At 48.8% G+C, this 24,286-nt stretch overlaps 1 protein-coding gene and 2 non-coding genes across 3 annotated transcripts in view; 1 reads left to right on the plus strand and 2 right to left on the minus strand.

Annotated features, from left to right (window-relative positions):
• LOC122455604 (anther-specific proline-rich protein APG-like) overlaps positions 1-19,349 on the minus strand; it is a 19,546-nt gene extending 197 nt beyond the window's left edge. Inside the window, exons 1-2 of the mRNA XM_043491315.1 lie at positions 19,339-19,349; positions 3,002-3,632 (exon numbers count right to left, since the gene is read on the minus strand). Of these exons, the coding sequence (XP_043347250.1) occupies positions 3,002-3,511 (510 nt within the window). The 5' untranslated portion in view covers positions 3,512-3,632; positions 19,339-19,349. The remainder of the gene's footprint in view (positions 1-3,001; positions 3,633-19,338) is intronic.
• On the plus strand, positions 3,446-3,609 carry LOC119860871. Its single transcript, XR_005294686.1, has one exon. It is a non-coding gene; the product is annotated as a U1 spliceosomal RNA (small nuclear RNA).
• On the minus strand, positions 4,981-5,170 carry LOC119860838. Its single transcript, XR_005294656.1, has one exon. It is a non-coding gene; the product is annotated as a U2 spliceosomal RNA (small nuclear RNA).
• Positions 19,350-24,286: the final 4,937 nt, after the last annotated feature.

Below are 24,286 nucleotides of genomic sequence, written 5' to 3' on the forward strand. Positions count from 1 at the left end.
GGACTAGGTTCACCGGGGGAAGGAGACCAAAGCCCTGAGGTAAGTGGGAAAGCGGGATACCGGGAGGAAGCACAGGCAGGAATGTCTGTGAGGGGAGGGCTCCTGCCTCATACTGGGAATGAGGGGCGATCAACAGGTTATCTCAAGTGCTTATATACAAATGCACAAAGCCTTGGAAACAAGCAGGGAGAACTGGAGGTCCTGGTGATGTCAAGGAATTATGACGTGATTGGAATAACAGAGACTTGGTGGGATAACTCACATGACTGGAGTACAGTCATGGATGGTTATAAACTGTTCAGGAAGGACAGGCAGGGCAGAAAAGGTGGGGGAGTAGCACTGTATGTAAGGGAGCAGTATGACTGCTCAGAGCTCCGGTACGAAACTGTGGAAAAACCTGAGTGTCTCTGGATTAAGTTTAGAAGTGTGTGCAACAAGAGTGATGTCATGGTGGGAGTCTGCTATAGACCACCGGACCAGGGGGATGAGGTGGATGAGGCTTTCTTCCGGCAACTCACGGAAGCTACTAGATCGCATGCCCTGATTCTCATGGGTGACTTTAATTTTCCTGATATCTGCTGGGAGAGCAATACAGCGGTGCATAGACAATCCAGGAAGTTTTTGGAAAGCGTAGGGGACAATTTCCTGGTGCAAGTGCTAGGGGAGCCAACTAGGGGGAGCGCTTTTCTTGACCTGCTGCTCACAAACCGGGTAGAATTAGTGGGGGAAGCAAAAGTGGATGGGAATCTGGGAGGCAGTGACCATGAGTTGGTTGAGTTCAGGATCCTGACGCAGGGAAGAAAGGTAAGCAGCAGGATACGGACCCTGGACTTCAGGAAAGCAGACTTTGACTCCCTCAGGGAACAGATGGCCAGGATCCCCTGGGGGACTAACATGAAAGGGAAGGGAGTCCAGGAGTGCTGGCTGTATTTCAAGGAATCCCTGTTGAGGTTACAGGGACAAACCATCCCGATGAGTCGAAAGAATAGTAAATATGGCAGGCGACCAGCTTGGCTTAATGGTGAAATCCTAGCGGATCTTAAACATAAAAAAGAAGCTTACAAGAAGTGGAAGGTTGGACATATGACCAGGGAAGAGTATAAAAATATTGCTCGGGCATGTAGGAAAGATATCAGGAGGGCCAAATCGCACCTGGAGCTGCAGCTAGCAAGAGATGTCAAGAGTAACAAGAAGGGTTTCTTCAGGTATGTTGGCAACAAGAAGAAAGCCAAGGAAAGTGTGGGCCCCTTACTGAATGAGGGAGGCAAGCTAGTGACAGAGGATGTGGAAAAAGCTAATGTACTCAATGCTTTTTTTGCCTCTGTTTTCACTAACAAGGTCAGCTCCCAGACTGCTGTGCTGGGCAACACAAAATGGGGAAGAGATGGCCAGCCCTCTGTAGAGATAGAGGTGGTTAGGGACTATTTAGAAAAGCTGGACGTGCACAAGTCCATGGGGCCGGACGAATTGCATCCGAGAGTGCTGAAGGAATTGGCGGCTGTGATTGCAGAGCCCTTGGCCATTATCTTTGAAAACTCGTGGCGAACGGGGGAAGTCCCGGATGACTGGAAAAAGGCTAATGTAGTGCCCATCTTTAAAAAAGGGAAGAAGGAGGATCCTGGGAACTACAGGCCGGTCAGCCTCACCTCAGTCCCTGGAAAAATCATGGAGCAGGTCCTCAAAGAATCAATCCTGAAGCACTTAGAGGAGAGGAAAGTGATCAGGAACAGTCAGCATGGATTCACCAAGGGAAGGTCATGCCTGACTAATCTAATCGCCTTTTATGATGAGATTACTGGTTCTGTGGATGAAGGGAAAGCAGTGGATGTATTGTTTCTTGACTTTAGCAAAGCTTTTGACACGGTCTCCCACAGCATTCTTGTCAGCAAGTTAAGGAAGTATGGGCTGGATGAATGCACTATAAGGTGGGTAGAAAGCTGGCTAGATTGGCGGGCTCAACGGGTAGTGATCAATGGCTCCATGTCTAGTTGGCAGCCGGTGTCAAGTGGAGTGCCCCAGGGGTCGGTCCTGGGGCCCGTTTTGTTCAATATCTTCATAAATGATCTGGAGGATGGTGTGGATTGCACTCTCAGCAAATTTGCGGATGATACTAAACTGGGAGGAGTGGTAGATACGCTGGAGGGGAGGGATAGGATACAGAAGGACCTAGACAAATTGGAGGATTGGGCCAAAAGAAATCTAATGAGGTTCAATAAGGATAAGTGCAGGGTCCTGCACTTAGGATGGAAGAATCCAATGCACCGCTACAGACTAGGGACCGAATGGCTCGGCAGCAGTTCTGCGGAAAAGGACCTAGGGGTGACAGTGGACGAGAAGCTGGATATGAGTCAGCAGTGTGCCCTTGTTGCCAAGAAGGCCAATGGCATTTTGGGATGTATAAGTAGGGGCATAGCGAGCAGATCGAGGGACGTGATCGTTCCCCTCTATTCGACACTGGTGAGGCCTCATCTGGAGTACTGTGTCCAGTTTTGGGCCCCACACTACAGGAAGGATGTGGATAAATTGGAAAGAGTACAACGAAGGGCAACGAAAATGATTAGGGGTCTAGAGCACATGACTTATGAGGAGAGGCTGAGGGAGCTGGGATTGTTTAGTCTGCAGAAGAGAAGAATGAGGGGGGATTTGATAGCTGCTTTCAACTACCTGAAAGGGGGTTTCAAAGAGGATGGCTCTAGACTGTTCTCAATGGTAGCAGATGACAGAACGAGGAGTAATGGTCTCAAGTTGCAATGGGGGAGGTTTAGATTGGATATTAGGAAAAACTTTTTCACTAAGAGGGTGGTGAAACACTGGAATGCGTTACCTAGGGAGGTGGTAGAATCTCCTTCCTTAGAGGTTTTTAAGGTCAGGCTTGACAAAGCCCTGGCTGGGATGATTTAACTGGGACTTGATCCTGCTTTGAGCAGGGGGTTGGACTAGATGACCTTCTGGGGTCCCTTCCAACCCTGATATTCTATGATTCTATGATTCTATGAAATGCAGCGTCTCTCTTCCCCCGGCAGCAGGTGACGCAGCCGCCCACCCGCCACGGGGACCGGGCGGCCCTTCGGCCAGGGCATCTGGTGGGGGTGGGGCCAGCCGCGGGGCTCTGAGCGCTGAAGAGCCGGGACTGGCCCGGGGAGAGCGCGGGGCCCGGGCAGGCAGGGGGCGGGGCCCGATCGGAGGGGCGGAGCCGCGGGAGGCCGTATGCAGATGCGTGTGCGAGCGGAGCCTTGTGGGAGCGGGAGCTGGTTGCTGAGCGGGGCCCGAAGTCGGCAGCCGGGGCTCGGCGTGGAGAAGGCTGGGGCCCCGGGGACACGTCGGGGCAGATGGCGGCGGTGGGGGCCGGCGTGGGCGGGGCCGTCGGGCGTGTCGCGGCGGGCCCCACCGTGGCTTGGGAGTGCGGGGCGAGCGAGGGCGGGCGGCGGCTGGGGCCGAGCAACTCATACTTACCTGGCAGGGGAGATACCATGATCACGAAGGTGGTTTTCCCAGGGCGAGGCTCATCCATTGCACTGCGGGTGTGCTGACCCCTGCGATTTCCCCAAATGCGGGAAACTCGACTGCATAATTTGTGGTAGTGGGGGACTGCGTTCGCGCTCTCCCCTGGTGTGTGGTCAAGAAAAGAAAAGCTCTGGCTTTTGTTTTTTCACGAGTTTTTTTGCTTCAGTTTGTGTCGTTTTTTTTTTTCTGTGTGCAAGTTGTAGAAAAGCTTATGTTTGTTTTAAGGGTACTTATTTTTGTGTTTTTTTCACTTTTTGCTTTTAAACTCAGTGACTTTATTTTTCAACTTTTAGCGTGTCCTGGTGTTTTCTTAATCGAGGCTCAGGGTGTTGGTTGTTTTGTTGTGTTTTAGTTATGCTCTGGGCTTTTAGAGCTGGTTTGTTTCTGGGGGGGTTGCACTAGTGTCTTCTTTTGCCCTAAGAGGAGCTGTTCTGACTTCTCTGTTTTTTGCCCTGCTTGCAAGTTTTTCCCCGGCCTTTCTTTTTGGGCTCTTTTTCCTCTGACAGGAGGATGGTGTGTTAAGAACGTCTGTCTCGCCTGGTTCCCGTCTCCCATGTGCAGGCTCTCCCCCTGCTCTGGGGTGCTTTGGCTTTTGCTGTCTGTTCTTTCTCTTGGTAGCAACCCTGTCTTTGCTACAGGAGGTCTTTCTGTCGCTTTAGACCCACCACCTCCCTGAATGTCCTTGCTATGGTGGGGGGTTAGGTCGGTGCATCTGTGTCACTCAAGAGTGCGTTTCTCTTTTACACACCCCTGAGGGACAGAGCTATTTTGGCTTATTTGACTTAACTGTTCAGCATGCACCAACCCTCAGGCCTGGTCTGCACGGGGAAAGGGTGAACACAGCTTTTGTAAAGGGAACTCCTACCTCGCCAGTCTGGGATTTTGGGGAGTCTGACTCATGATTTTCTAATGGTGAGGGTGGCAACACTGAGAAGTTAAGGATTATTATTTAGCCTTTACATTACAGTAGGTTTGGGGAGGGGGAAAATCAGGATTGGGACCCTGTGTGCCAGGTGCAGCACAACACCTGGTGCCTTGTCTTGATCTTACAGACCAAGACACATGGAACATAGGCTGGGTGGGGAGAAGTCTATGTAACTCATGCAGTTGTTGATATACATGTGACCTCAAATATTACCAACCCCTGCCCCCAAAAACCAACCAAACAATAAAACCAACCAACCAATCACCTCCCCAACAGACCTACAGTCTGGAAAGCATTTGTCCCTCATACTGGTGAAAAGACTCACAGCAGAAAGAAGGATCCCAGCTTCTTAAATAATCCTCTAGCAAGACAAAGAACCTCATGTCTATAGACTCACAAAACACTCCCAAAAATTGTAACAATATTTTGTCATAAGGAAACCAAAGCTCTAAAGACTTAAGACTTTTCAACTACTTCAAAATATCTACTTTAAAGAAGCATCATCACAGTTAAACTCTTTCTGCTTTTCTAACTAGAACATTGTCCCCAAAAGGAAATGCACCGTTCCTGGAGGCACTGCAATACCAGGTCAATGCATGGGGTGGACAGAGCAAGCTCCTATTCCATCCCCCTGTTTCAAAAATCGATTTAATATACAGTCCTCAAATAAAGGACATAGCAGATATTAAACTGATAAGAACAGATTTTAAAATTTTATTAAAGTTAATGTTTAAAATCAAATTTGCACATGTTAAGAAGGAAGGTACTGTACATCTGGGGCCAGGCTTGGGTTATGGGGAATTGCAAGTATCAGTTACAAGGTCACGAGGTACATACATATCACATAACCAGCATAGATCCAGATTGGGGTATGGGAGTTTTTAAAGCTGTAGTAAGATGAGGTCCTGAAACATAAACCCTTGGTATCAGAGGCCCGGTATGAGACATAAGGCCTGAGCTAAAGTAATGGTCAAGACTTTGCTAACATAAAGCAAAGTTAAGCTGTGAGCCAGAGGCAGGCCCTGCTCACAGAAGCTGGCAAGGAAAAGGCTGAGGTTGCATAAACATATATCTAAAGTGTATTGGATACCAGAACTGTATACAAATGGTACAAGAACATTCTTATACCGTCCACATAGATAACAAGGACAGGGTCAAAAGGCTAGTATGATGGATAGAGTTGTTCAAACCAACATGTACAAGGTAAGAGGTGGCACCTCACTACGTAGAAGGGTGGTGCATAGTTACATAAAGGGGTTGCACCTCAATACGTCAGGAGCATTATGTAACTGATTTGTACCTATATATAAGAATGCATCCCTGGGGGGGTGTCTTTATCTGGCCTAGGGGTCAGTGGAAAGTCACACCACTGACTTAGCTGAGTCCATTGCCAGGGAGCACAAATTCGTAGTATGCCCTGTAGAGTCTATAGGGAACTATCACTGTGCTTCGTTTGACAATAAACCTGGTGACGTGTCTTCATACCTTACTAGAGTCTGTGGTCACTGGGGGTTCTCTCGGGGTCTATTGTGTTAATTATCTGCACAGAGCTGGGACAGCACACAGAGGGAACACGCAGGCAGCAGACTATTATCATCACCGAACACGAGCAGAGCACCACACTGGTAGCGTCTGACAACAAAAGTGTCAGTGGCTAAATGACAGGTTTCAGAGTAGCAGCCGTGTTAGTCTGTATTCACAAAAAGAAAAGGAGGACTTGTGGCACCTTAGAGACTAACAAATTTATTTGAGCATAAGCTTTCGTGAGCTACAGCTCACTTCGTCGGATGCATTCGGTGGAAAATACAGTGGGGAGATTTATATAAATACAGTGTGTATATAAATCTCCCCACTGTATTTTCCACCAAATGCATCCGATGAAGTGAGCTGTAGCTCACGAAAGCTTATGCTCAAATAAATTTGTTAGTCTCTAGTGGCTAAATGGACTCAGGTACGTCACCCATGGAATGTATTAAGAGTCCAAGTCAATAGTGGTGTAGACAATAAGTACATGGGTGGGGTGCATCCTTCGGTTCGTCAGGGAAGGGAGGAGGTGGGTCATTTCCCTGGTTGGCGTTCTCAGTTACTCGACCTGCTACTGGCGGTGTCCTATGATGTGTTCTGTGTAGATGTCTCTGGACCACCTGATGGTATCAGACACCATTAGCTGTCTCATGCACTGGCGTAGCGTTGACCGACTCCGCATGCTCTCAGTACCGGCTTGTTGTGGGGATCCCACGTGCTCAGGGCTCCCACGACCAGGGCATGGATCTGGACCTTGTAGCTCTGGGCTCTCAGGGTGTTGGCCAGCGGGGTGTACTTCAAGACCTTCCATGCTCGGGCCTCGTGGAAGGCTGGTGACCTGTTTTCAAATGGCACCATGATGTCTACCATGAGGACCTTATTCTTTTCTGCGTCGGTCACAATGATGTCAGGTCGCAGTTGGCTGTCTGTCCCGGGGATGGCAGAGTCGATGGTGATCTTCCCCAGGGATGGCGGGATGGCTTTCACCAGCTGGTTCTGGATGGCATTGTGGCGGTGGCACCAGGCTCCAGAGTGGTGCTTGCATCCACACAGGACGTGAGGCAGGGTCTCTTTGGCGTAGCCGCACTTCCTGCAGCACTTGTCCCGGTTGCCATGGCAGATGGCTCCGTTGAGGGGAATGCAGTTGAGTCGGGCCTGGTGGATGAACCACCAGTCGGCGAACCTAGTGAACCTGCCCCCAGAGAGGGGGTGGTTGCTGGCGTCCCATTTGCTGGACATCTCAAACACCTTGCCCTGGTCCAGCTTCCACTTGAGGTTCTCGGCGTAGTGGCAGTGGATGGTGTCTTTCAGGGTCCTTTCCAGCAGCATTCTGGCGGTTGGGGTGATGATAGTGTGGTTCAGGGTCTTTATGCACCGCACCAGTATTCCCAGCTCCTGGTGCTCCTTGCACCACTTCCACCAGCAGCTGATCCTCTTTCCTAGACGTCTCGAGGCATTGCAGGTGCGGGGACCAGAGAGAGGACAAGTCTCCTCCCTCTCTCCCGAACTCAGCTTCCAGGAAGCCGCTGAGGTAAGTGTTGATATCCTGCTCAGAGGGGCCCTGCCGATGCATTTCCTGACCACGTCCCATATGGCTTCCTCTGCAATGCTCTTCACTGTCGGGTCCGGGTACGTCAGGAGGCGGAAAGTGTGAGTGATCACCGCCACATCGCACAGGTCGCCCATCTGAGGCACATTGGCGCCGCCCTGCCTGTGGGAGATGTAGATGATGTCGGTGCTGGCTCTCTGGGGAAGGTAAAGCCATTTCCTCACCAGCTGCCTGATGGTCCTATTGGCCTTATTCAGGTGCACCTTGGCTACGGACGATCCCCTGAGGACAAAGGAGATGCAGGGGATCAGGAAGGTATTGAGGGCATTGATCTTTTGCCAAGGGGGCGAGCAGGGAGGAGTCGATTTGGGCTGCATCCCGCAGGATCTCCACAATGGTGTCTTCGGGGGTCTGTCGGACGCGGACTCCTGTGGGTGTGCCCAGGTGTTGGTATACCTCTCCCTCTTTGAGGGAGGTCATGGGCTCGCCCTGGATCAGGAACCGTGATGCCCGGACCAGAGCCCTGGCACTACCTTCGACGTAGAGGGAGGCGCACTTTTTGGGGTTGAAGCGGAGGCCCATCCACTCGGCAGCTTGGCTGGCAACGAGCATCCCCTGGAGGCTTTCCAAGCTGTCGGCGACCAAGGCCAGATTGTCTGCATAGGCCAAGATGCTGATTCTCTTGCCCTGCAGGTTGAAGCTGGCCAAGCCACTGAAGACAGCTCGGATGAGCGGTTCCATGGCCAGGTTGAAGATGATGGGGCTGAGGACGCAGCCCTGTTTCACGTCGTAGTGGATGGGGTTGGCGTCTGTCTCTCCGTCTGTGGCACAGATGGTGGTGGTACAGTCCTTGTAGAGGTCCCGGAGGATCTGGATGAAGGTTTCTGGCATCCCGAACTCTCCCAGGGTGGCGAAGATGTGATGGTGGGGTATGGACCTGAAGGCGTTGGTCAGGTCGAGCCATGCTACAGCGCACTGCCTCCTGGACCTCCTGGCCTCCTGGATGGCTGTCTGAAGAAGAGAGTTGTGCTCGTAACATCCCTCACAGGACATAAAGCCCTTCTGCGCTGAGCTGACGGGGCCCCCGCACTCTGACCAGTCCGTGATCCTTGCCGCGAGGCAGCTGACATACAGCTTGTAGATAATGGAGCAGAGGGATATGGGCCTCCAGTTGCCGGGGTCATCTCGTTCTCCTTTTTTGTGGATGTGCACCGTCATTGATTTTTTCCAGGAGCAGAGGGGCACGGTGGAACAACTTGCATTTGTTGAAGATGACAGCAAACACCAAGCAGCTGGGGTCTCGCTTCTTCAGCAGTGATAGCGGATGCCATCTTTTCTGGGGTGGTGTTTTTGGTCCTCGTTAACCTAGCCAGCACCACCCGCGGGGGGAGAATCTCGCTCCAGGTCCTCCATGAGATTGATCAAGGGTAGCGGCAGAAGGCACTCTGGGTGTCACACATCAGTCTGGGCCTCGTGATCAAACATGTCCTTGAAGTAGGAGTAGAGCCTCTCGGTCTGGATTGTGCAGTAGGAGGAGGTCCCGTCGAGGGTCTCCCTCATGGCTTTCGGGCGGTTCGTCCTGTATCGTTTGTACGGGATGCAGCTGCTGGATCGTAGTGGCGGCTGGCATCCCCTCTCCTGCCTTCTCTGGCGGTGTTGTTACGGCTCAGCGCAGGGAATCTGCGAGTGGTCCGTGTGCCCTCCTGGGGTTCCCTCCTTCTGGTTGTGATTTCCAAAGGCAGTTCTGTGGTCAGTCTGTCCATCAGGGTGTCGAAGTTCTCGAAGTTGTCAGCCTTTGCCAGCTCCTCCGTCCAGATGGATTGCCATGGTGTGGCGACCCTTGCTCGTGGCCGTCGCTCCTCCTGCTGCATTGTCTCTGCCAGTTCAGGTGCTGTGGGGACAGTCTGTGGCCTTGTTGTCTCTCGGACTGGGGAACGGTGTTCAGGTGGATCTTGAGGCTGGGGTCCTGGGGTGGTGGTGGGGGAAGCTCTCCGTGTCTCCGAGGCAGTGCTGAATCTTCCAGAAGGGAGTGGGGTTCTGGAAGCACCAATGTTGGACTTTGGGGGGAGGCAGTCGTGTCTGGAAGCGCTGGGGACGATCCTGGTTCTCCTACAGGCAGTATCCGGCTGGGAGGTCCTCAGTGGGGCATGGGAGACAGAGGAGGGTCAGAGGAGGAGGCCTGTACGGATTGGGTCCTGGAGGTAGATGCAGTCATCTTCCCCTGCCTCACCCTCTGTGGGGCGGATCTCTGCTGTGCCTGCAGACTCATCAGGTGGTTCCTCTCAGTCTGGCAGAGAAGCTTGAGGAGGTGAAGTCGCTCCTGGGGCGGGGGGCCGGACTCGCTGGCCATGATGTCTCTTTGTCTGGAAGGACAGCATGCGGCATCGAGATCCTGGGCTGTGGAGTGCGTTCCCTTTGGAGCGGCATTCCTCTGGGCAGCAGGGTGATCAGTAGTTTCAGGGTCCTGGGTTGAGGAGGTGGTTCCTTCGGAAGCATACCTCTGTGGAGCAGAGGGGCAGTGATCAGCATGCAGGTCCTGGGCAGTGGGAGAGGTTTTCTTGGTGTCCTCCTCCTGAAAAGCTGGCGAGATGTTGTTGCTCCTGAATGTGAGGTCCCGAAGAGTCATCCTCATGGTGCTAGGTGCGGGAGTTTACTGGAGAAAAGAAATAGGGCAGAGGCCCTTCTCATTATTCTCCACTAGGATGTTCCAGGTGGTATGAGGAACACCCTAGCTCCTTTTTTAAGAATTTAATTGTTTTATTGCTCTGAGATCCTTTTTACCACTTGCCAAGATTTTAATAAACAAAGAATTAGAAGAGCAATGAAAATAATGGTCCAAAATTGGATAAGGCAGAAAAAAACAGCTAGTGATATAGGGTCAAAAAGTATATAAGTTTTATTGGTCATAAGCGAGATAGAATGTGCGAATAAAGATTACAAGTTATACACCATGAGACTTTTGCAAGATTATACTAATCTTTCTTACATATAAAAGAAGAAGAAACTTCAATCAAAAAAATTCTTAACTTAGATATCTGCAATCAGGAAATCATCAACCGGTTAAAATGATCAATCTGACAATCAATTATTTGAGCTCTTTTATCATTGACTCTCTCATCAGTTTTTCCCAGATACTCACGCCTAGGTAGTACACAAGCTCTGGCCAAGAACTTGTCAGAGATCCTTAGAAGAAAGTCGGGGTACTCAGTTTTTGGAGAGAGGGAGGCGAATTGATCCACCAGCCAGAGAGCAGACTCTCCGGGATGTATCCTCAACGCCACACTCTCCCTTGCTTGTAGCGGGTTTATATGGCTTGTTGCCACTAGCCTGCTTGATGTGTTCTAGCCAATGAGGCCTTGAAATGCGGGCATAGTTTAGGGTAAGTTTGTCTGATTATCTTAATGTATATATTGTCGCTTAACGTTAAGGGCCAATTGCTGCTTCGCCAGTACAATTTGGTTTCTCTTTTGCATATTTTACTGCTGTACCTTGTGGTTTTTTGCTATGCTGATTGCCATAGGAACCGGTATTAGATTGCTGACGCTGATTTTTCCTTTACACATGCAAGTATTCTACAATTATAATATATATTCAGCTGATTTCCGCTAGACACTTTATGCAAAGCTACTTATTTCGAGAGGATGTGGTTTGTGGCCATCTACGTTTCGGGGTTTAATGTAAGCCATTTTCCTCCCAAGAAGGCCTTATATCATTTATTCTAAAATATAGTGTACATCCCCCCAGAAGGCCTAGAGGGAGGCCAGACACATGTAGTCAGATTGATTTCAAATACATTCTCTTCGGGCCAATCGTTACCATTCACTATTGCAGTATAATGCACTCGGGCAGATGCCAGGGAATGCATGCAGCAGAGTTAACAACACAAATAACAATTACTATTACAATGTCCCAGTACCAGTTGGAGCCAAATATGGAATCCACAATGAATCGGATTATAGACCTTCCCCATCCCAGGACTGTTTTTACTCCTGCACCCAACCAATTTGGGAGTTGGTCAGCCCATAAGGTGAGGCCGTCCCACCAGGAGAGGTGGGGGGGGGGCTCCTCAATATCCAAAGGGTCTTCAATATTGGAGAGATTGAGGGGATGGCTTAAAACTTTATCGATTCCGTCCAGGATGGAATACTGCAGACCTGCGTGCCATTCTAACTTTAGGACCCTGTTAGGTAGTGACCAGGGGTATAAGAAATTAGCATTGACAATTTCGTTGCACCCCAACACAATTGGGATACCCCCCACTTTTACTGATAGGCTGGGATCCATAAAACATCTGTGTGTTTGCCATGTCTCATCATGCAGAACTAATGTTGCAGTGTGGTTACATGCACAGAAACCACCACCAGTAGGTAAACAAAGCTGCTCAGTAAAGCACCGCGTGGGATTGTCTGAATTACGTCGCCCTGGAACGTTGCTGTGAACTATTTTTCATTTGAGGTTTTGTACTATTCATTTTTCTGCAGGGTGGCATTGTCGGAGAGCAAAAATCTTAGACAGTGTAATCCAACTATGGGGAACTAGGCTAGGGAGCCTTGCCAGTAAAGACCCTTATTTAAGAATGTGAATGTTTCCAGACTTTTTTTGTACTAGCAAAGGTGTGTGTCTGCATTAAATTGGTTTGTTTTTTGCATGTAAGACATATATAGATCTTTTGAAAAGTCAGAGAGGAGGCCTTGTCCTCCTGATCACCAGACAAGATGCATTATTGCCTGAGTATCATTCCTATTTGATTTGCCCATTCGTTGAGTTGCAAGGTGATGTGATAGCTGTCACTTATAATTTGTTGTTTTGCCTTGTTAAATAGTCCAGAAATGTGCCTGACAACCCCGCTTGTTGGCATCAACAGGTTGCGTTTGGTAGTTTGAAGTGTGTCCGTTAAAAAAGAACGCTTAGTCCAGTGACATGAACCCTTACTAATCATGGGAATGTTCCACAACGTCGGACGACAGATTTCAACTGTCTCTGAGCAGTTCAAATGGGTGACATGGGTCGAGCAGGTAACCCAAACTGTTTCCCCCCATCGGGAACAAAGGTATGTGGAGTTGCATATAATATATAAGCATATAATGCTTAAATTATCCCAAAATAGCAAGTTTGGTTTAAAAAGTCATAAAAGGCACATCATCCATAATCTGATACTTGGTGAAATCTAAGTATAGAACGCACAACCATTTTGGGGATTGTGCCCTGCTTCTCAACACTCTGCCCTGGGGTTGGCACTCACGGTCACGAGCTACTCTAGACGGCTCGAGCCCTCTGATGGATCAGTAACTGGTTAGCAGATAGGAAACAAAGGGTAGGAATGAATAGTCAGTTTTTACAATGGAAAGGGAGTAAATAGCAAGCTTCCAAAGTATGAGACAAGACTACAGATGTTAGGGATGTTCAATTTAGACAAGAGATGACTAAGGAGGGATACGATACAGCACTGGTTCTCAACTGGGCGTCTGCTAAGAGAAACCTGGGCTTGACCCACCTCTGACTCACCTCAGTGGGCCACCAAGCCTGCCTGCCTGGTTTGCGGAGGGGGGGGGTGGGGAGAAAGAGGGGCACAACAAAAAATTGCAGTATCACTGCAGAAGAGAGATCTCCCCCTGCCATCGGTATCGTAGAATCATAGAATGTAAGGGTTGGAAGGACCTCAGGAGGTCATCTAGTCCAACCCTCTGCCCAGTAAGGCATGAGCAGGCAGCAGCTAGCCAAGAAGACACACCACTGCTCTGCCTTGCTACATTAGCTTTTCACAAAAAGAAAAGGAGGACTTGTGGCACCTTAGTGACTAACAAATTTATTTGAGCATAAGCTTTCATGAGCTACAGCTCACTTCATCGGATGCATTCAGCGGAGCATGGCAAAATGGAAGGCAGAATGTTGGGGGAGGGGGACAGGTGACTCCGTGTGCCCCCCCACTTCACCTCGGTTAGGGAACCACAGGGCCTCTGGTAAAAAAAGGTTGAGAACCACTATGAGAGAGGTCTATAAAACCATGAATGATCTGACTAAATTAACGTGCAGAAGTCCCTGCCATGGTATGTTGTGAGGGCGAAAAGTATAACTGGCTTCCACAGAGAATGAGATGAGTTAATAGGGACTAGATCCCACAGGAGTTATTAGTGAAATTGGTCACTGATGCAATCCCATGCTTGAGGCAAGCCCTAAATCTCTGACTCTGCAGAGACCAGGAGTGGAAGATGAGGGTGGATCACTCCAAATTTCCTGGTTCGGTACTCTCCACTGGGCTAGATGGATTGTTGGTCTGACCCACTCTGGCCTTCTTATAGGAAATCATGGGGGTGAAAGAATTAATTGCTAATGAGCTCTGCTGCATAAGGTCATCTAGAATAACCAGACCGGCCAATATGAATAACCTTTTTGTACCATTAAATATTATCACAGAAAGCATGGGGATTCGTTACTCTAATTCCTTCATTTGGGAATCATGCATGAAAAAATGAAACTTGAAAATATATCTGACATTTATTTTCTACATTATGCAAGCCTTATCTTAGCAAATTACTAATACCAAAAACATACAAAACCAAACAGCTAGATGAATACAGATCACAAAATAGCCCCCTGCTGGAAAAACATCCCACTAACACATCGAGCTCTAAACACTGTATATTATAAACAATATATTTTAAAGATCCAGGGTTTTTTTTACAATATAAGCTTTAGCTATCAAGAGAAGTTCAAGTAGGAAAATCAAAACACAAATCTGCTCTTTTCACAACAGGGAACAGCCTCACTGAAGCAAAATCTCAAAAAATTGGGTAGAAACTCATAAACATTCCTCTCCACAGAAATCTTTGGTAAAAACATTTTATTATATTTAACTCATGTTTTAAAATCATCACACAAATTAAACTTGGCTACTCAAGCCTTCTATGAAGCACTACGTAAATCTCTGACTCCACAGAGACCAGGAGTGGAAGATGATGGTAGATCACTCCCAATTTCTCTTGTCCTGTTCGGTACTCTCCACTGGGCTCGGTGGACCCTTGGTCTGACCCACTCTGGCCTTCTTACAGGAAATCATGGGGGTGAAAGAATTAATTGCTAATGAGCTCTGCTGCATAAGGTCATCTAGAATAACCAGATAGGCCAATATGAATACCCTTTATGTACCATTAAATATTAACACAGAAAGCATGGGGATTCGTTACTCTAATTTCTTCATTCGGGAATGAAATCATGCAGGCCGGACACTGGAGTGTTACTGAAGTCCGTTTGGGGAGACTATGCTGGTTACAAAAATAGTTTAATTGTGTTTCTCTGTGACAAGGTTGACTTTGCATTGTTTCCTTGTGTCTCCTTATAGAAGTTGTGTTCTGAAATCTTTAGGATTTTACTTCATTTATGATGAAATCTTGCTGTAGCTTTAGTCTAATTTTGAATGAGTAACTAGACATGAGCTTTTATGTGTGTTATCGGAAGATTGTTTAAAAAGCTGGGATTCCACTTTCTGCTCCCTTTCAATTAAATTTCCTCTAAAAGCCCACTTAAAATCTCCACGTCCCACATAACTATCTCAAACATACAGTCATCAGGCATACATAAGATACTTACAGTTTCTCTCAATTCAATCCAGTTCCTTGCTGTTTCCTGTCTAACCATTGCACACATATGCTATACTCACCCTACCCTGAGCTGATTCCTGACTTTTGTGCTTAGGATAGGAAAATGGGAATTGAGAGGTAAGCTGTGCAGGGAACTCTTCCTCAACTTGCATTCCACTCCTCAATGGCCTTTTGGGGTCTTCTATGATGAACTTCAGGTTACATTTGATTGCCAAGGTTTATGCTCTCATTAATTAGCCATCTCTTCTAATGCAGGGATCCTACATGTTAGACCAAAGATTGATTGTCTCTGCTGGGCCTGCTCTCCCTGGTAGGCGGGCGGCTGCATCACATGCTGCAGTACAGCTCAGAAAAGGAGGGGCCCAACAAAGCTGTAACCTGATTTTCCAATAACGCTTCAGTGTCTGGCATGCCCTATTGTTGTAGCCAGGTCCTGTACCAGGAATCCAGGGTACAGAGAGACAAGAGAATAGCTTGTATCGTGGACTCACTTCTGCCGGGGAAAGAGAGATGCTGCATTTTGCTTCTCTCTCTCCCCACCAGAAGTTGGTGCAATACAAGAATGACCTTCCCTGCTTTGTCTCACGTCAGTTTCTTGTCATTGCAGAAGGTCAGGGATTGTCACCCACTCCAGTCATTGGAAGGCCACTTGATCCCTTTTGTGACCTGCCCAGTGAGGCTGAGCGCACAGGCGGGCAGTGCTGGTGAAAGCTGTTCTGATGTATCAGGGTAGCTGCAGCTCAGCGAATCCCCAGGATCCCCGGGGAGCTACTTGGCAGCAGAGACAGACCAAGCAGCAGGTACAAGGCCGGGCCACACCCCGGCTGGCAGATAGAATCTCAAGGCATGGCTACTCTTGCGAGTTAGAGCACATTAAAGCAGCCCCGTGCGCTCTAACTCACGAAGTGCCCACACCGGCAAGGCACGTAGAGCGTCGGACTCCATGGCTGGAGCGCTCCTGGTAATCCACCTCCACAAGAGGCATAACGCTCGGTGTGCCCTGGTGTTGGGGTTCTCATGCGAGCCGGACAAAACACATCAGCCAATATGGTTGGTAGCAAAGCCGTTTATCTATTATTTCCTCATTGCTTTTATACACTCCTCTTACATAACATTTTCAACCCCCTCCCAAGTCCATCATCCGGTCACGGAGACATTTTGTTGGTCGAGCAGCCTTAGCACGGGCTGTACACGTGCATTCTTCCTCTTGATTGGAGCACAGCTGTCCGCTATCTGTTGTCAACAGGATCTGGTGTTGCCAGTCTGTCTGGGTCATGTTCCAGCCTGTAACTCTTTCTCAAGGTTCATTAAAGGGTCAACAAAGGTTCACGGTGACCTTCGCTAGCTCATAAACATTCTTAACTATCTCACAAACACACCATGTTCCCACATCTCCCCCCTTTTTATCACATGACACACGAACCATTGGCTACTTGCGTAGTTCCATCCAATTTTCATTCATCAGCAGGGGTGACCTAACAGGGGCAGAGCAATGCATCTTACGGAATGTATCAAACAAGGAGGAGAGACATTGCAGGCAGCAACAAAGGCAAATAAGACCAATACATACAAAAACTATAATTCCAAATAATTGCCGAAGCCACCCCAAAGAAGGTAACCACCGTGTAAGCCAGTCCCAAAATCCCGCAAACCCGGGATCTTGACGGATGTGCTCAGTGAGAGAAGTCAATTCATCCAGGCGCTCCTCAATGGATCGGCTATTATCCGTAAGATTAAAACAACACATATGTTTAAAAGATTCACATCCCATATGATGCTTAAGCAATAGAAAATCAATCGCAGCTCGATTATCTAAAATGGCATCTCTTAATTCCTGTTGTTCCATATTTAAAAGAGCAATTGCCTGTGATGTAGCATTAAGCGCTTTAACAGCAAAACAAGCTAATGCATTCAAAGTTTGCACCGTGTAATAAGTTGCAAAGCCAGGAATGCCTGCAACGGCATTCATCAAAGCCAAATATTCCGAGTGACTATACAAGGTAACATTGGCGGAACACGTATTTTGCAAAGGGCACTGACTGCCCCGGATCCCACTGAAGCGTATCCGAAACGACAGGGTGGGGGTCATATGTAGGCATGTCTCTAACCCAAGAACGGTCGACATGCTCGGTGGCATCCATAGGCACATCATCTGGTGGGAGCGGAACAGTACTTGGGTCCAGCGCCGGATTGGGCGCGGAAGGAGCCACGGGAATTACAGTCTCGGAGGCGCCGAAGAAATCTCGGGCTCCCACAGGAAGAACCTGTGGGGGATCATCCTTAGGTTTGGGGCTGAACGTCTCAGTAATCGTCGCTTGCACCTCCGCCTCAGCTGCAAGGGCCGCTATAGCTTTCTTAACCTTGCGCCAGGTCTGGCTAAGGGACACAGCCTCCTTATTCCCATGGGCAACGGAGTCCCAAAGATCCTGTCCCAATCGCTCCCACACTTGTCCATCAAAAGCATGGTTTTGCCTCTTCAGAAACCCTCTTCTCTGTCCCCATTTCAGCAGATGAGACAAGGATTCTGCAGTTACTTTCTCGCCCTGTCTCTCTATGATACGAAGTAAAAATTCATGCACGGTTTTCTCTTCAGCTGATACAGCGGTACCCATTGCTACTTAAAGCCGCTCACCTGTGTGCACTTGCGTCACTCTCGGACGCCCAGGAGCCGAAAAGCCGGTACCTCCTGCCGCGGCTAGAACCCTCGCCTTTTCAGAAGGGACCACGTCAGGGTCACCATTTGCTGGGGTTCTCATGCGAGCCGGACAAAGCACATCAGCCAATATGGTTGGTAGCAAAGCCGTTTATCTATTATTTCCTCATTGCTTTTATACACTCCTCTTACATAACATTTTCAACCCCCTCCCAAGTCCATCATCCGGTCACGGAGACATTTTGTTGGTCGAGCAGCCTTAGCACGGGCTGTACACGTGCATTCTTCCTCTTGATTGGAGCACAGCTGTCCGCTATCTGTTGTCAACAGGATCTGGTGTTGCCAGTCTGTCTGGGTCACGTTCCAGCCTGTAACTCTTTCTCAAGGTTGATTAAAGGGTCATCAAAGGTTCATGGCGACCTTCGCTAGCTCATAAACATTCTTAACTATCTCACAAACACACCATGTTCCCACACCCTGGCTGGAGCACTGCGGCACCAGTGTGGATGCCCTGGTCTGTTAACGTGCTTGATTGGCCTCCGGAAGTGTCCCACAATGCCTTCTCTAGCCACTCTGGTCATCACTTTGAACTCTACTACGCTGCCCTCAGGTGACCAACCATCAGACCTGCCCTTTAAATTCGCTGGGAATTTCTGTTTGCTCAGCCGGGCGTGGAGTGCTCTCAGCGCATCTTTCCAGGTGACCATGCCTCCATGCGCCAGGCCAGCCCCAGTATGGAGCAATGGCAAGGTGCTGGACCTCATCAGTGTTTGGGGGGAGGAAGCTGTCCAGTCCCAGCTGTGTTCCAGCCATAGGAATTACGATACCTTCGGGCAGATATCAAGGGACATGATGAAAAGGAGCCATGACCGGGACACACTGCAGTGCAGGGCTAAAGTGAACGAGCTGTGGAATGCCTACCGCAAAGCCCACAAGGCAAACAGCCGCTCCAGTGCTGCCCCTGTGACCTGCTGTTTCTACAAAGAGCTGGACGCGATACTGGGGGGAGACCTCACCTCCACTCCGAGGACCACCATGGACACTTCAGAGCCCAGTTCAACAAGACAACAGGAGAAGAAGGAGGAGGAGAAAAGCGGGAGCGAGGGTGCTGAGGAGGAGGGAGACACCCCGGCATCCCTAGGTGCATGCAGCCTGGAGCTGTTCTCAAGCCAGCAGGAAGGTAGCCAGTCACAGCGGCTGGTGCTTGGGGAAGGACAAACACCAGAGGATATGCCTGGTAAGAGGCTTTTATTTTGGGAAGGAAGTTATTTGGTGCGGGCTCTTGGGGCAAGGAGGGTTAGGGCTGCATGCATGCCTTGATGTGGAGCAGGGAGTTGAGGTGCTCTCTCACATCGCGGTAATCAGCCTCAATGATGTTTTCAAAGGTCTCACCCTGAAACTGTGGAATGCACTTGTGCAGCTTCCTTGGCAGAGCTACTGTGCTCCTTGTGCCAGTCAGGCTAACATGTCAGCGCCACTGTGCCGAGAGGGGCGGGCGGACCATTGCTGCACACAGGCAAGCTGCATATGAGCCAGGGCAGAAGCCGCATTGTAGTAGAAGACCCTCCATTTCTTCCCAGGTCACCCTCAGCAGCGAGATATCTTCCAGGATGAACTGCTGTGGAAAATATGGGGACAGTGTTCAGTATAGGGGCCCGCTGCGGCTGTTGGCTCTCCCCAAGGCACAGAACCCCAGAGGACAGTACAGCAGTGAAACAATCAGTCCCCCTTGACCCTGCTTACTCACCATTTTGGGGCTCCTGTGCATTATGTGCGCTCACTTTGGGACGGGCAAATTCTGCTATTGTGTAGACTATGCTTGTCTTTAAGTATGGGCGAATCATTGCTCTATCTAGTGTGAACAATGCTGCCTCTGTTAAGTGTTGCATTTTGCCTTTACAGGTGCAAGCTTGAGATCTCAGCTGTCTGTGTTATCACTGGCTGAAAGAGTCCAGAGAATTAGGAAAAGACCATGTAGAAGCAAAGAAGACATGCTGCATGAAGTAATGCAGCAGTCCCTTAATGAAAATCAAAAAGCGCAGGAGTGGAGGGAGAGTGAAAGGAGGTTCCACCAGCAGAATGCAGAGTGCCGGCACCAAAGCACGGAGCAGCTGATAAGCATTATGGAGCCCCAAACAGACTTGATCCAGGGGCTCGTAGCCATGCAGGCGGAGCACTACCGCACCTGCCCTCCCCTGCAGCTCTTGTCCCAAAACTCTTTCCCTTGTGCCCCCATGTCACCTCCAACCCACTTTCCCCAACATCCAGGTTCTTATTGCCACCAGCTGCCTTCAACACCTGTAGCTTCACCACCCAGCCCTGAAAACTACGACCCTTACCCACTGCACTCAACCCCCATCACCATGCAGTATAGCCATCCTGAAGTGCAGCACTCATTGCACAGCGCTCCAGATAGGAAGGCTGAGTATGAGAACAGGACATATGCAAATCTGTGATTGAACCATTCCCCACCTCATCCCTTGCCCTTTCTGTTTCCCAAGCAGTTGTGTTTCTTTTCAATAAATGAATTTTCTTTTAAATAAATGGCTTTTTTGGCTTTGAAAATATTCTTTATTATTGCATTAAGTAAAAGATACCTTAGCCCAGCAAAGCAACAGGCACTGCAAGTCAGTGTAGCAAGCACAGATTCTTACTAACATTGGAACCACTGCACTTCACTCCTGTGCAGGGCACCAAACATTATTGGTGGCTTTCAGCCTCAAATTGCTCCCTCAAGGCATCCCTAATCCTTGTAGCCCCGCAATGGGCTCCTCTAATAGCCCTGCTCTCTGACTGTTCAAATTCAGCCTCCAGGTATTGATCCTCCAATTTCCATGCCTGAGTGAATCTTTCACCCTTCCCTTCACAAATATTATGGAGGGTACAGCATGCGAATATAACCGTGGGGATGTTGTCATCAGCCAGGTCCAGCTTCCCATACAGAGAGTGCCAGCGACCCTTTAAATGGCCAAAAACACACTCCAGTCATTCTGCACCGGCTCAGCCTGTTGTTGAACACTCCTTGCTGCTGTCAAGGCTCCTTGTGTAGGGTTCCATCAGCCACGGCATTAAAGGGTAAGCGGGGTCTCCAAGGATCACAATGGGCATTTCGACTTCCCCTACAGTGATCTTCTGGTCTGGGAAAAAGGTCCCAGCTTGCAGCTTCCTGAACAGGCCAGTGTTCCGAAAGATGCATGCTTTGTGCACCTTTCCAGGCCAGCCTGTGTTAATGTCAATGAAATGCCCACTGTGATCCACAATCACCTGGAGAACCATAGAGAAATAACCCTTCTGATTAACGTACTCGGAGGCTAGGTGGGCTGGTGCCAGAATTGGAATATGTGTGCCATCTATTGCCCCTCCGCAGTTAGGAAAACCCTTTTGTGCAAAGCCATCCACAGTGTCCTACACGTTATCCAGAGTCACGGTTCTTCTGAGCAGGATGCGATTAATGGCCCTGCAAACTTGCATCAACACGATTCCATTGGTCGACTTTCCCACTCCAAACTGGTTAGCAACTGATCAGTAGCTGTCTGGAGTTGCCAGCTTCCAGATTACAATAGCCATCTGCTTCTCCACCAGTGGGGCAGCTCTCAATCTCGTGTCCTTGCGCTGCAGGATGGGGGCAAGCTCCTCACACAGTCCCATTAAAGTGGCTTTTCTCATTCGAAAGCTCTGCAGCCACTGCTTGTCATCCCAGACTTGCACGACGATGTGATCCCACCACTCAGTGCTTGTTTCCCGAGCCCAAAAGCGGCATTCTATGGTGGTGAGCATGTCCGTGAATGCCACAAGCAATTTTGTGTCGTATGTTTTACTCGAGTCCAAGTCCATATCATTGTTGGAGTCCTCAGTGTCAGTGTGGATCTTAAATTGTAACTCAGCTTCCAAACATAACGTGCTGGTGAGACCCATCAGCATGTTCCTCAGCACTTTGGGCTCCGTTCCCGCAGACCGAAATGGAAGACAGAGCCGCAGTACAAAAAACGTTGAAAGATGGCGCCAAATGCAGACGGAAGCACAGGGATTGCTGGGATGCGAAGCGATGCATCACTGGGCGTTGGGACAGGACCCAGAATATCCTGCACCCTCCCGCCCCAATTCCACAAGCCACAGCACCAGAATGGGAAGAAGTGCTCTGTGGGATAGCTGCCCATAATGCACTGCTCCCAATGCTGCCGCAAGTGCTGCAAATGTGGCCATGACAGTGCGCTTGCAGCTGTCAGTGTGGACACACTGCAGCGCTTTCCCTACTGCACTCTCTGAAGGCTGGTTTCACTCAAAGCGCTCTACATCTGCAAGTGTAGCCATGCCCTCAATGTAAAAATGTCCGAGATCCCGGCAGTGCATTTGCTCCGGATTTTAGCCTCCCTCCTAACACAGTGGGGGGCCAATAGCTCTCTGCTTCTCGGCCAGGCCCCGTCCTCCATGCAGTGATTTCCCTACACCCCCCTGAATTTCCCCAAAACCCCCCTCAGTTTTGTGAACTACTTATATGCCAATTTACAGGTTTCAGAGTAGCAGCCGTGTTAGTCTGTATTCGCAAAAAGAAAAGGAGTACTTGTGGCACCTTAGAGACTAACAAATTTATTAGAGCATAAGCTTTCGTGAGCTACAGCTCACTTCATCGGATGCATCCGATGAAGTGAGCTGTAGCTCACAAAAGCTTATGCTCTAATAAATTTGTTAGTCTCTAAGGTGCCACAAGTACTCCTTTTCTTTTTATGCCAATTTAGTGACTGTTTGGAAATTTGAAATGAAATTGAAACATTAATACACACTTTAAAAGCATATAAAGTGTATGATAAAATAGGTGTATCTGAAAAACTATAAAAGATTTGAAAAGTATGAACATAGACTAGCTTCCTTATACAGCTGTTGTTTTTTACGACAATGTCAGTACATTCATTTCGGTGATGTTGGCCAACCTAATAATTAATCAAATTATGATTTGTAAGCAAGTCCCTGACAGCTAGTGATGAGCTGGGGGCTGGGGGGAAAGGCTTCAGGACCAGATTGTATTTACATTCACACCTAATCTACCTAGGTATCCAGCAAACCAAGGTGTGTTGGCCAAAGGATGGATTTTGGCTGGGGTTGGGTTACAAATCACTTGAATGCGGCGGGGGCGGGGGGGATGAAATGTTGTTGTTCTTATTGTAGGAGTAAAGGGCAGTAGAACTGGACGTAGCCTGTGCTGATTGAGGGCATCGAGAGAGAGAGAGAGAGAGAGAGAGAGAGAGAGAGAGAGAGAGAGAGAGAGGGGACAGGTATTTTGCTTGATGGTCTGCCTGAGTCACAAGTATGATTTGACCTGCCCCTCTCCACTGTTTAAAAACAGAGCTGATTAGGCTCCATAGATAGTCTTTTGTTTTGTTAAGTGACCACTACAGCTGAAATCACTGATAATCAGGTCTAAGTGCTTAGTCCTGCTGTGGGGACAGTGTTTCTGTGGAAGAGACGGCCCAGCCTGCACTAGCAATGAGGTTCCCCCACTGAGATCTCAGCTGAAATCACTTAGAGCCTGTGGAACCTCAAGAGACCAATGTGTAGAGGTCACAGTGGCCGGTGGCAGCAGAAAGTGACTGTGCAGGGCCATTGGCAACAGAGCGGTGGAGTGAACGGTGGCACAATGAACAACAGTGGCCAGAGCGAACAGTGAGCAGCTGGAGGAATGAGCAAGATGCCTTCTTGCCCCCCACATGGGAGCTGAACTCATGTCAAAGCACCTCTGAACTGAGAGTCTCCACTGACCAAGGATAACACCCGTGAGTGGGGTGCGGTGGAGGGAAAAGTGAGGGGCATATTAAATAAACATTTGTTGGACTATATTTTAGTGACTTTGCTCCAGAATGCTAGATTTGTGACTGGGAACAGAAACTTACATACATATGTTTCCTAGTAGGCCAAGATTTTTAAAATGCATTATTTGCCAAGGTTGTTATCTCACCTCGTTGCTATCTTGAGAGGTCATTATGTTGAGGAGTTTCTGTACTAAATATTTTTATTATCATAATTAATTTTTATATAAGAATGGTCATACTGGGTCAGACCAATGGTCCATATTGCCCAGTATCCTGTCTTCTGACAGTGGTTAAGGCCAGGTGCTTCAGAGGGAATGAACAGAACAGGGAATCATCAAGTGATCCATCCCCTGTTGCTCATTCCCAGCTTCTGGCAAACAGGCTAGGGACACTCAGAGCATGGTGTTGCATCCGTCCCCATCCTGGCTAATAGCCACTGATGGACCTATGCTCCAGGAATTTATCTAGTTCTTTTTTTAATCCTGTTATAGTTTTGGTCTTCACAGCATCCACTGGCAAAGAGTTCCATGGGTTGATTTTATGTTGTGTGAAGAAGTATTTCCTTTTGTTTTTTTAAAATCTGCTGCCTATTAATTTAATTGGGTGACTGCTAGTTCTTGTGTTATGTGAAGGATTAAATAACATTTCCTTATTCACTTTCTTCACACCAGTCAAGATTTTATAGACCTCTATCATATCCCCCCTTAGTTGTCTCTTTTCTAAGATGAA

Source organism: Dermochelys coriacea, chromosome 8, assembly GCF_009764565.3.
Source record: "Dermochelys coriacea isolate rDerCor1 chromosome 8, rDerCor1.pri.v4, whole genome shotgun sequence".
Taxonomy (NCBI): Eukaryota; Metazoa; Chordata; order Testudines; family Dermochelyidae; genus Dermochelys; species Dermochelys coriacea.